This window comes from Aristolochia californica, unplaced genomic scaffold (genome assembly GCF_029961685.1).
Source record: "Aristolochia californica isolate CCGP_79_NKW_82.1479 unplaced genomic scaffold, dmAriCali1.0.hap1 SCAF_13, whole genome shotgun sequence".
NCBI lineage: Eukaryota > Viridiplantae > Streptophyta > Magnoliopsida > Piperales > Aristolochiaceae > Aristolochia > Aristolochia californica.
This window is the reverse complement of record NW_027181804.1, coordinates 8337794-8350248: the sequence shown is the minus strand read 5'-3', so window position 1 is coordinate 8350248 and position 12455 is coordinate 8337794. Positions and strand designations below refer to the sequence as shown.

Genomic DNA, 12455 nt, shown 5'->3' with positions numbered 1-12455 from the left:
CACGTCTCACTATGAATTGGAATCGGGGTTAGCTACATGAACAAATAGCGCAATTTTTGTCTCACATTGAGACGCAGCTTAAAAAACCTTTTAATTTCATTAAATTTGATTATTATTAAAATTTATCTTTGTTGTTCCTATGCATTCCGTTTTTTTTACCGGTAAAATTGATTGTTCATTGATGCTTTAATCATTGAGGTATCCCTAAGTGGGAAAGTAGGCTCCGAATTCTTAGAATTCTGTTACATGTCAATTAGCGTAACAACGCATTCAAGTTCAAGAGGAAAAATTGAACTTGATTCCACGCTATGTTGAGTCAAAGCCATTAAATTCGGGCAACGAGTCGTGGAGCTTTTAGTCAATAATCACTCCGCCTTTTGGTGTGGCCACTTTGTCCAGCATGGCTTTGAGAGCGAAGATGCCAAGGCAATTATTTGGTGTTTGGGGTTGGTCGTTTTCGGTGGGCCCGGTTTGGTGAACCGACCTTCCTCCAACGGTTGGTAAAAAAGCAACTTTTTCTTCGTCCTGCCTGGGGCCATTCTCGTAATTCCCATCGGCAGCCACGGCCCTGAGGCTGAGGCTCCCTATTATTCCTATTTCTTGACCCGTATGGGCGCCGGATCCCCTAGCACGCGTCAGGCTTCGGTGGGATCTCTACCAACGGCCCTGATTCTTCACCGAGGTCGACTGTGCCTCTGAAACGAATCCTTCATTCCTCGGCGCTCTAAGGCCTGAGCTCGTACGAACTCGTGCCGCACGTATAAGTGCTACTTGCCCTAGGCCCCTGAGTCCCTGAGTCCCTGGCCGCCCTCAACTCTCACTTAACAGCGTGGAAACGTGGAGGGTGCGCCTTGCTCGACGCTTCAAATGGGACCCTTTTTTTATGTATTTTCCTTCGATTGGGGTTTTACTGCCTGTGTTGGTGCCCACAGAAAGCCGGAATCGAAACCGCTACAGTGTAACTGTGCCCGAGTTAAAAGACTCGGGACCCGAGTTTTGACCGAACTAAACCGCTAACCTCCTCGTAACGTTTTAATATTATTCATTATCTCGCTCGCGAAAAAAGAAAGAAAAAAAAAGAAAAAAAGCCGCTCGAGTCCGACCCGTCAGTTATTATGACGACTGCATCGAACCACTCGATGGATGACCCTGATAAAATAAAGCCGACAACTGCAAGTTAATTGCCAGTTGCCACCCAATTGGAAATGATAGCTTCTAGCCGCACAGCCCTGTAATCATATCATCTCATCTCGTAAAACTCTCGTTAATGTCGATATCACGAGAATTTGGAGTCAGCAACCTAAAAAAATGACACGTAATCCTTTAATACGCTGACGGAGGAGAGTTTTGGGTGGAAGGAACGCCTCACCGGAGGAGTGGAGTGCCGGGCTTCGTATGCGAGATTTATATGTTCCATCCATCCATGAACCATCTATCTATTCATCATCATCATCATTCATCACATCAACTCAATATATGCGGCTTATTTAATGCCTGAATGGGGTGAAAAGAGGAGGGGGAAGGTCCCGGCTTCGAATCTTCCCTCGTATGGTAATTCAAAACAGTGCTGTCAACTGCTTCGCCTCCTGTTCCTCCTCCTGCGACCGCCGTGTATATTATTAAGTCGTTTGTGTTTCGGAGCTCTCCTTTGACGAGGTCGCTCTCGGGTCCATTCTGGCCTCTTGGAGAGATCTTTCTTTGTCTTTTATCTCTTCGTGTCGCAGTGATTTGATCGCGGTGGAGGTGCCAATGCCGGACGAGTGGTTGGATTCTTGAATGCGGAATCGGAGACGTTTTGGAGGTGATTCAGATTTGAATTCGTAATGCGGGTCCGGGAGATGCATCCACTGTGCTGCATTTCTCTGGAAAGTCCCGGAATAGGAGACCGGTCGCCGGCGAATTCCGCGGTGAGGGTTCAGTATGTGACGGATCTGGCGCCGATGTCGTCCGGATCTGACGGCAGGGTTGCCGGAACGGAGGGGAGATCTAATGTCAGTGTGGCAGGGGTTCTCTACAAGTGGACGAACTACGGCAAGGGGTGGAGATCGCGGTGGTTTTTGCTGCGGAATGGCATTCTTTCCTACTCCAAGATTCGCCGATCGGACAACCTTGCCTCCGCCGAGGAGGTTCGCGTGATCGGGAATGCGTCACGCCTCGACCGCTGCGGAAGCAGGAGGAAGCAACAGAAAACGGTTGGCGTCGTCCACCTGAAGGTACGGATATACGGTGCCTCTGAACTTTCAACATACGGATACATATTTTTTTTCCTCCTTTCAACAATTTGCACCTTCCTCGCGTTTTCCACCACTTCGACGCTCCCGAGGACTTCGTGGCTTTCTTTCTACAGTAATACTGAAATTAAAAAATTCAGCAACACCTGAAGAATCCTTTGTTTTTACTCTCGATCTCTTTCTAACTGCCCCTGCAGCAGCTGGAAAAATGTTTGGTTAAGGCATGTAGGTATCAGGCCCGTTGCTTTCTACTCGTCGTTCTTCACTCTTTCGTGCCTGCCACACGAGGAAAAGCTGTGTGTTTTGGCCGGTAACGAACAGGCTTCCTCTTTTGGATGACCTTCTCAGTTTCTCTGATGCAAATGCTTAAAAGTTCTTAACCTCTGTTCTGTTTTTGCTCTTTATTTGGTTATTTCACCTTTATATCCAGAACCCTTTTACAGTTTCACTTGTAGTGACTCTGGAAGTGGGTCACATCAAAAAGCTTTAACTAGGTGACAATAAGCTCATAGGCTGTGGGTCACATCACGGATCCCACGCTTCTAAGATATCCTCCCCTCATCCGTTTCTTTTCCATGTGGTTCCATCACTTGGGAGCTGGGAGCTTGTTTTCTGTCTTTTGAACTGGCGGGTTTGGAGATCTCTCTCTCTCTCTCTCGTTCGCTTTTAACGGTCAGGCAGTGCGTATTTTACCTTTCCCATTTACTAAGCCTTTTTGTTTTCTAGTTCTTGCTCATTAAGCAAAGAGTTAAGGGGGTCGCTTTCCCGCATCGATGGCCCCGTGTTTGTATGCTTTACCGTCTGCTTCCCGCGTTAATTTGTCTTGTATAGTTAGGATTTCGGACGTATATCAAGGTTTTACCTGGTCTGACCGAAATATTCGGTTGGCATGTGGAGGTGAACATTTTTGGCATTTATTTGAGAAAAACAATATAAGGAAAAAACAGTATTTGGACGGTGTTTTTGGGGTTTGAACATCTTATGCCTGATTGAATTTTTCTGACAAAATTTTGTTCAAAATTTTCACGGGGGTAGAGTTCTACGAGGAGTCGTTGTGATCGTCTTTTAAGGGACTTCTCCATTTTCTATAACACCGGGCTTTAGAGGTTCGGTCTTGTTGGGCTTAGCTCGAATTCCCATAGACAACAGAGTATGGACATGAAAGTAGAAACTTCCGCCAACAATTCCTGCGAAACAGACTTTTTGGGTTTCCATGTCATTGAACTTTAAAGTGGCTGGCGCTTTATGCGTCTAGAATCTGCAGCCGTTCTCTTTCTCGATAATATTTTTGTTTAGTAAAAAGGAATTTTTGGGTGTTTGGTAAGGAAAGGAGTAAACCTGTTATTTTGCAGCATTAAACACTTTTCTTATTTTTAATTTAGTATCTAATTGCTCGCTTAATTATTTTCTGCGTGCATTTGGCCCATCGGTTGGTCTTTTGCCATCCTATTTGGTGATATATCAGTTCTTATGGTTCCATGCGGTTACTTTTTTTTCCTTTTTGTAGGAATCTTGAAGTTTAATAAGATTAATTTATTCCCATTACACCTGTAATCTGTTTGTGTTAAAACTCATGATTTGGTGTGCGGATGGTAACATTTAGTTCTCCGTAAACATATGGCTTCTGGATGGAGTAGAAAGAAGCAAGTCTTCAGCGATGGAAAGTGTCCGACACAACTACATGTAATTAAAGTTAAAATTTATAATGCATGTGATTATGGTCCATTTAGACATTTGGATATTAGACTCAGACTCACAAGATATGACAACCAAGCTACAATCAATCTTCCTTTATGATTGCTTGGATTTAAATTGAAAAGAGGTCTTAAACTTAGTGCAAGAATAAGAGCAATTTCAAACCCATGAAATCATTTGAAAAACTATCTTGATTCTATTCTTTTAGGGTAAGGTCATTGATTGCTTGACTCTGTGTGTGTGTGTGTGTGTGTGTGTGAAGAAAATGAGAAGAGACTAATCCTGATACACTCAGCTACCCGGTTATGAACATCCATAAAGATATGCCTCATATGACCTGTTTTTTATTTTTCTGTCATGGTGTTTCATGTTATTAATTATTCTTTAATTATGGCATTAAGCTTGGTTGGCTTTATAGGATGTATAGATAGAGTGGGGGTATTGCAACATGTCTCATGATAGCTGACACATCGTTGATTTTTTGGTAAAAGGTACAATTATTGTGAACCTTTCCCTGAAAAATTGTCTGGTGTTTAGTTATAGTAAAGTTGGTAGCTTAGCATGAGTTCTCCTTCTACTCATAAAGCAGAGGTTATTCTCCAACAAAATCTGGACTTATGTCCATTGGATGAGTAAGAATTGCTTGGACCCTTATTAAGGGTACCACATTCTTCTCAACAACGAAGTTGGGACTTGATGCTTTAAAGTATCCAAGTAGCTATCTGTTTTTATGTAATCATGCCCACTGAAATGGTAGGTCTTGAATGGTATAAAAATGATCCATCAAAATAAGCGTCGTGTATCAATGTGCTAATTGTCATCAAGCTGAAAATGTGATGAATCAGTGAGCTTCTGGAACCATTTCAATTAAAGAAGCTCCTCAGGTGGGGAAGTTCTAGGAGCAGAAGGAGGTGGGTCCAAGAGAAAATATTGTTGGAATTCACTTTCGAGTGGCTTTAGCTTTGTCCTCATCATTTATTTCTGTACAAAATCTGTCAGGTTACGTACTCACATTAGTAACTTTCCCATCTAATTTAGCCCGTGGAAAGTCTGTCTGTAATTGTAGAAATCTTATGTTTCACTAAGCTTAGTGACATTATTCATTTTGTTATATGTGTGACATTCATGGGGCAATGGGGTCTGTTTCTCATTTAGAATTCTGATATATAAATGGTTCTCTCCAGTTTTTGGTTACTAATTTTCCTGTTCCCATCTCTCCCCTAGGTTTCATCATTTCGTGTGAGCAAGTCTGATGACAGACGATTTTATATTTTCACTGGCACAAAGACACTTCATCTACGGACTGATTCAAGAAATGATCGTGTGGCTTGGATAGAGGCTTTGGTGTCAGCAAGATGTTTGTTTCCTGAGAGGCCATTGAATGATGATGTGTCTCTTATGCAAAAGGTTATATCAATTTCAACAGAGAAGCTTAGGGATCGTTTACTTGAAGAGGGACTTGGTGAGGCACTTGTCAAAGACTGCGAGCAAATTATGCTATCGGAATTTTCTGAGTTAAAAGGGCAATTGCAACTGCTCTATGAAGAAAGATTAAGCTTGATTGACACATTAAGGCAGCTGGAGGTATTTTTCTTGGTAATATGCATTACTCATTAGTTTCTGGTGGTAGGCTGACACCTGACCTGCTACTGAGGTTGGGGACTGGAATCCATGGGAGGAATCCTTGACACCAAGCTACATGTACAATCTTCTTCAAATTATTCAGCCAAGTCCTCTTTTAGTTTATTCTTGTTTTGAATTACTTCAAAAGAAGCTGATATTATTGTAAACATGCAGTTTGATAGTGCTTAATACGTTTATCTAACTTTTCCATTTTCTGGATTTGAGTTGTTTGCTCAACATTGCAAAGTTGACAGGATTTGCTTATGCAGGCAACCAGTGTTGAGGCTGAAGCTACTGAGATTCACGAGGGTCAATTCCAGTTGATGAAGGATGAAATGTCTAGCCCTGGTCATGGGAAATATAGTGGTATATAACATGCTTCTATGTTTTTGTCAACTTATTTTTCATGCTGCATAACCAACTATGCAATTTTTATTTTAGTCATTTTTAAAAGAGTGCCCTTTGTGTTATTGATATTTCGAAGTTAGATTTTTTTTACTTGTAACTGCATTTGTGGATGTTTATCATTTCAGCAATTTGAAGCGTAAAACAAGTGTGCTACTTGACAAAATATCTTTCCATTTTCTTATGGAAGCATACCAATCAAGAAATTTCCTTACCAGGGCTTTGTTGACCTTGTTCATAATGCAACTTGAGTCCTGTGCAATGAATGGGCAGTGGCATTTTACATTATTCCATTTACTGTTCCTGACATTGGTTATATATCTACCAACTTGGTTTATATTGTTATCTATGTGAATGCTTTTTGTGGCACGTGTATAGATTTTCACTGGGTACTTATAATGTTAGGCGGTTTTTAGTTGTCAGTCGGCCTGCATTCTATTGTGCCCAAGCTTAAGAAGCCAATTTTTTACCCTTAATTAGTGGTAAGATCATTTTCTAACTGGTTTAGACAACTTTGCTTGCAGTTAAAAATGATAATAAATGTCATAAGAGGCATACACTGTTATGGAAATGAAAATGGATGTGTGGAGATAGGAGCCAGGGTACAAGCTCAAAGAAATCAGTTACTAATTTTTTTTTTATGATGATAACATCTTGAAGACTTCTGCCCATTCATTCAGCTCTAACTGACGAAAGTCTCTTACTCTAATCAAAGATCATCTTATAAAATTCTTTGTGAAAACTTCCTGTATCTTTAGACATGTTAACATGGGAGTAAAACAGAAGATGGTCTGCAGGAGCATTGACGAAAATGATCACCCGTCTGATGGACACTGCAATTGCCAGCAGTATCATAATACTTGTTCTACTGAGATAATTAATGAAAGCAAGTCTCTTAGAAAATGAGGTAATTGACAAGCAGGCTGAAATAGTAAACTTTCCTAAATTAAGCGAGTGGATTTTTATCCTTTTGTATAACAGTGTTGTAGTTTTTTTTTTGGTGAAGTAGTTTTTTATAATCTTTATTTTACATCTATGAGCTGAAATATGTGGTTGTAGTAACAACTTGCATGCACTTTGCCTCTTTGATGGAATCTTTATGAAGTCTGTATTGTACTTAATGAATTATGTATTTTTGTGTTGCATGTTGTGATAACTTCTATATCTTTTTTTTTTTTACTAGCAAAATTCATTGCATTGTGGCCTGACTGTTTGATAACCTGTTCTCATTGGAGCATGTTATTATATTATCACTTGTTCCTGATCCCTTGTGCTCTTTCTGATGGTAGAATGTAGCACAACTGAGTCATCTGATGATATTGAAAAGCAAGAGCTCGAGGTGTTATCTGATGAAGATGGGAACTCCTTCTTTGATACAAAAGAGTACTTCAGCGAATCTAAACATCACAATGGGGTGGTAAAGAACGGCAAGGATATGAATTTTCAACCTCAAAATGACTTTGATAATGTAGAAAAGATGCATGTTAGAATGGAAGTACATGACTGTAAATATCCACACATAGAAAGGCGGAAGAAGCTGCCTGATCCTATTGAGAAGGAGAAAGGTGTTAGCTTATGGTCAATGATTAAAGATAATGTTGGTAAAGATCTGACTCGAGTTTGCCTTCCTGTTTACTTCAACGAACCAATTTCATCTCTTCAGAAATGTTTTGAAGACATGGAGTATTCTTATCTCCTGGATCGAGCATATGAATATGGAAAAGTGGTGAGATTCTCATTTCATGTAGCAAATGTCCTGCTGTCTCTATTTTGAATTGGATTATTGTTATATGTTTGCTATATGGATTTAATGGTTAAAAGCTTAAAAAACCCTAGTCTATTTTTGGTTGAATCTTTTAGGCAAATCATATTGCAGTTTGGTTTGTTTCAATGAAAAAATTCTTTAGAAGGAGGCTATATAAGTTCTCTTCTGGCCTGCTCAGGAGATTTTATTTGGCTTACAGTTGATTAAAGTTTTTTTGAATTTTATTTCCTTTGTTGCTAGTTATCTTGCACATGATTTTGCAATCCTTTCTTGGGTAATGTTATAGGTCTGGTGCAAAAAATTTTATAATTTCTTCTCAAAGGTTCCAATTACAAACTGAGCTTTGATCAGTCATTCCTCTTCCTTTGGCTACACCACCCTTGCATGTGCTTCTCGTTTTTAATTAAAAAAAAAGGTTTTCTACGTTAATGTAATATTGCCTTAATTACCAAAAAAAAAAGACTACAGTACGGTTTATAAAATTTTTACTGAAGTCTCTAACAATAATATAAGACAGAAAAGTGTAACTTTAACTTTTCTGTAATTGCTGGTCCATTAAATTATTCAGAGTTCTTTTTTCTGTTTGTATGAATAGACAATCCAGTCTTCTATTGACATCTGAAATACAGGCTCTTTACCTCGAATTGTGAATGTATGGATGCAGGGGAACAGTCTCATGAGAATTTTGAATGTGGCTGCATTTGCAGTCTCTGGATATGCCTCCTCAGAAGGCAGACATTGCAAACCCTTCAATCCTTTACTTGGTGAAACTTATGAAGCCGATTTTCCTGACATGGGGATTCGCTTCTTTTCTGAGAAGGTCAGCATCAATGCATTGATTCTGTGTGGCTTATTTTTCTTTTTCTTTTTTTGAATTGGTGTTCTGAGTGGCTTTTAGATGCTTTCTTGGCATAAAAGCATTCGTTTTTAATGGCTTTAAATGCTTCATAGAATTAGATTTTTTCATTTGATTCACTTTAAGATTATACTTAGCCATGTTTATATGATGAACCAGTAGGAGAGAAATATGATGGCGATGATAAGGTTTATTGGCTGTGTTAGTACAGATAGCTTATCATGTAAATCCTTGTGCTCTGTTGGCCCTGAAAGATTCTTAGGCATGGTTGTGAAACTTGCATCGTTATCTTTTAATGGCCAAGCTTCATATTAGGCCTCTTTTTATGAATATGTGGAAGTTGTTATTTCTTGTATCTTAAAGTGAGTTCATCTGTCTTGCCACTTTATATAGGTTAGCCACCATCCAATGCTCATTGCCTGTCATTGTGAAGGCAGAGGATGGAAATTTTGGGGGGAAAGTAATATAAAATCCAAGTTCTGGGGGCGTTCTATTCAGCTTGACCCTGTTGGTGTTTTAACTCTAGAGTTTGATGATGGAGAAATCTTCCAGTGGAGTAAGGTATGTTGTATCTCCTGATTTTTGTGGTTTTTGATAGAACTGATGAATCCTTGTCATTTATGCAAAAAGAAATTGAGCATATGCACTCAAAATATCAGGTTACAACAACTGTATACAATCTTATACTTGGAAAGATATACTGTGATCACCATGGCACTATGCATATACGGGGTAACCACCAGTACTCATGCAAGCTGAAGTTTAAAGAACAAACTCTCCTTGACCGCAATCCACATCAGGTAACTGATGTTAAATATGGCATATTCACCTTTGGGACACCTTTCCCTTGGAAGTGGCTTTTAGCCTTTTTCTTTATGAAATAGTTTAGTACAATTGGAGAAGAGTTTTATTTTTGTTTTGGATTTGCAAAATGTACCTGATGCAGGGTGATATCATCCTTTTTCCTTTTGTGGATTAAACAAGTGTTTAATTAGAGGCATGAATTAGCTTGTTATTGCTGTGCTTAGAATTTGGTGAACTCGATTTGCGGTGACCATAACTTTGATGAGAATCGCCTAGTGAACATAGTTATGGTGGCAAGCAGGTACAAGGTTTTGTTGAAGACACAATTGGAAATAAAGTTGCAACCTTGATTGGAAAGTGGGATGACAGCATGTATTATATAAATGGTGACGGGAGCGGCAGGTCCAAGTGCGCTGATCCATTATCAGATGCTGAATTGTTGTGGACAAGGAGTAAACATCCTGATAATCTCACACGCTACGACTTAACATCATTTGCCATAACACTTAATGAGCTAACTTCAGGACTGAAGGTAAAGGTGACGGATTAAATCTGTTCGCCTTGAAATTTACTACCTTTTTCTCTTATTTATCTTCAATTTTCTGTTCTAGCCTTCTGATCACAAGTGTTTGATCACGAATTAAGGAGAAACTTCCACCGACGGATTCAAGACTTAGGCCTGACCAGCGTCATCTGGAGAATGGGGAGTTTGAAAAGGCAAATGCAGAGAAGCAACGATTGGAGAGAAGACAACGAATGGTCTCTCTCTCTCTCTCTCTCTCTCTCTGTCTCTGTCTCTCTTTCTGTTTCTCTACCCCGCCCCCTTGCATACACATATTCTGGACATCTGTTAGAAAGAGACATGCTATTCCAATCAGCAATAATTTGTTTTTGCAGTCAAGGAAGCTACAGGAGAGAGGATGGAAGCCAAGATGGTTCCAAAAAGATGGAGAAGATGGACCTTACCATTATGTGGGTGGGTATTGGGAAGCTAGAGAAGAGAAGAAATGGGATGGCTGTCCGCATATCTTCGACGATTTTCAGGGTGACTCCAGTCATGCTGAGCAATAAATCAGTACATATTGCAGGTGAAGACTCCCTAGTTCTTATGATATCTTTCATTTCTCCTAGAAAAAAAAAAATTTTATTTTGTATCTCTGGTTTGCAAATCGTCTTATAAAATGTTTTGCCATATGCAGACGGTGTCTATTGATAGTGAGGTCTGCCCGTGGTTGCTTTTAACCAATTATTCTTTACTTTGAAAGCTTTACGTAAAAATATTTAAAACATCAGGCTAGCTGTCACAATGTCCAAAGACTTTTTGCTTGATGAGATCTGATAACTCCTAATGTAATTTTTTGTCTCGAAATTGCTCCACGGATCGTGAGAATCAAATGTAGTCTTCGTCCGAGCTCTTCAGAAGAATGTCTATATATCAAAAAGTATTTTTATTTCATTAGCATTAATGGTAGCAGTCGAAAATTCTTTTATGGCCCTGTTTTGCCTGCCTTATGTACAGTGCCGGTTCATGATGAAATATATATATTGCTAATTTCATTTTGCTCGTGCTGAAGCAAGACCAACGTTTGTTTTCATTTTCCCATGCTCTGTTCCTGTAACATTGCCAATTCATGATGAGCATGGGCAATCTCTTGTTTTTCTTATGACAGCTAAATTTACATGGGACTCGTATGAACTAACGATCTTGATTTCTCTCATCTTAGACCCGGTGAACGAACGACCCAGATTCAGAGAATTTCATCGGCTATGAATAGCCTAAATCAATTTCGCCGCCATTAAACCTGACTTACCAGCAGTAGCCGATAAGTAGAGAAGGAATTTAACTGGTGGGCCCAGAAATCTACTTTCCGAGTTTCGACGCAGTATTAAGCCTCAGCTGATCATTAAATTACCGGCGTACCCTTCAGAAAACTAAATTGTAGTTGCAGAATGCAGAGCACCCTAGAAACACATTTAAAGTTAATTGATTAATATACGAATTTGCAGTTAGCTTAGACTGTTAAAGCCTCAAACGTGATCGAACTATTTCTTCTGTAAAAATTGAAAAGGTCACACTGCTCTATAGAGCGAGAGCGAGAGAGATCGTCTTCTCTCTTAATCTCGATGACGTCGATCTTGTCATAGATCTCTGTTGAAAGCTTCGTGATTTTGAAGCCTATAATAGGGCGGTTAATCCAAAATGAATCAGGATTATTTTTGTATTATTCAGTTCATTCGATTAGAGTGTTAGTCCAAAATGATATCCTTTTTATTTGAATCACGTCGGGGAATTAGGTTTTATACGTGTGCAGGATGCGTTTCTCCCTCCCCTGAAATCTTTTTCCACATTTCGCTTCCTCTCCCAAATTTTTTCTCCAGTTCGGATTTCCTCTCCTAATTTTTTTCCCTCTATCTTCTCCCTCTCGGCCTCCCTCTCGACTCCGTCGTAGCCGCCATTGTAGAGCACGGGAGGCCGAGCCTCTCGCCCTCCCTCTTGGCGTACCATCGGAGCACCGTCTCTGTCGCCGGCCATAGGGCGACGTGAGGAAGACAAAACTGGTTTAATTTTCCTAAATTAGGAAAAATTGAACCAGAGTCATAAAAATAATAATTCGTATTTTTTATTTATAAAATAATTATTTTTATTTATTTAATATATTTATTTTATAATTACTATATTAAATTAGTAATTTAATAGTCATAATTAAAATATTATTAAAATAAATATTTGATAAATTATTTTGGTTTAATTATCCCATTGTTGTTATAATTAATTAAACCAATGATTTTAAATTTTATAACAATATATTATTAATTAATAATACGTAAAAATATATATTATGTTATTGATAAAATAATGTATTTTTTTATTATTGTATTAAATTATTGATTTTTAATATTAAAATATATCTTATGTTATTAAAAATAATAATTTATTTCTTTATTATATTCACTTATATTCTTTTTTAATTTATTCTAATCACACGTAATTATTATATTAATTTATAATAAACCGTAATTATTAAGTAATATAATATAATATTTATAATAACTATACTTATTTTGTGTTCTATTT

General features: G+C 38.6%; 1 protein-coding gene across 3 annotated transcripts; it reads left to right on the top strand.

The window, feature by feature from the left end:
- The first annotated feature begins 1305 nt into the window (after window positions 1-1305).
- Window positions 1306-11397, top strand: LOC137947584 (oxysterol-binding protein-related protein 2A-like). Of its 3 annotated transcripts, none has more exons than XM_068793392.1 (11): window positions 1306-2213; window positions 5151-5510; window positions 5819-5915; window positions 7244-7680; window positions 8384-8539; window positions 8969-9136; window positions 9235-9375; window positions 9681-9911; window positions 10025-10138; window positions 10277-10467; window positions 11104-11397. In XM_068793392.1, the coding sequence occupies exons 1-10, from the start codon at window positions 1824-1826 to the stop codon at window positions 10448-10450; spliced, it is 2268 nt and encodes a 755-aa protein (XP_068649493.1). In that variant the 5' UTR covers window positions 1306-1823; the 3' UTR covers window positions 10451-10467; window positions 11104-11397. The 3 variants fall into 3 exon arrangements, with proteins under 3 accessions (XP_068649493.1, XP_068649492.1, XP_068649494.1); XM_068793391.1 differs by lacking the exon at window positions 11104-11397 and adding an exon at window positions 10579-10869; XM_068793393.1 differs by lacking the exons at window positions 9235-9375; window positions 11104-11397 and adding an exon at window positions 10579-10869.
- The last annotated feature ends 1058 nt before the right edge of the window (window positions 11398-12455 follow it).

Bases quoted from the DNA above. Each gene is read 5' to 3' on its own strand.
- LOC137947584 (XM_068793392.1), top strand. From the start codon at position 1,824: ATGCGGGTCCGGGAGATGCATCCACTGTGCTGCATTTCTCTGGAAAGT. The intron at 5,916-7,243 runs GTATATAACATG...TTCTGATGGTAG, and splicing joins TGGTCATGGGAAATATAGTG to AATGTAGCACAACTGAGTCA. The intron at 9,376-9,680 runs GTAACTGATGTT...GGTGGCAAGCAG, and splicing joins TTGACCGCAATCCACATCAG to GTACAAGGTTTTGTTGAAGA.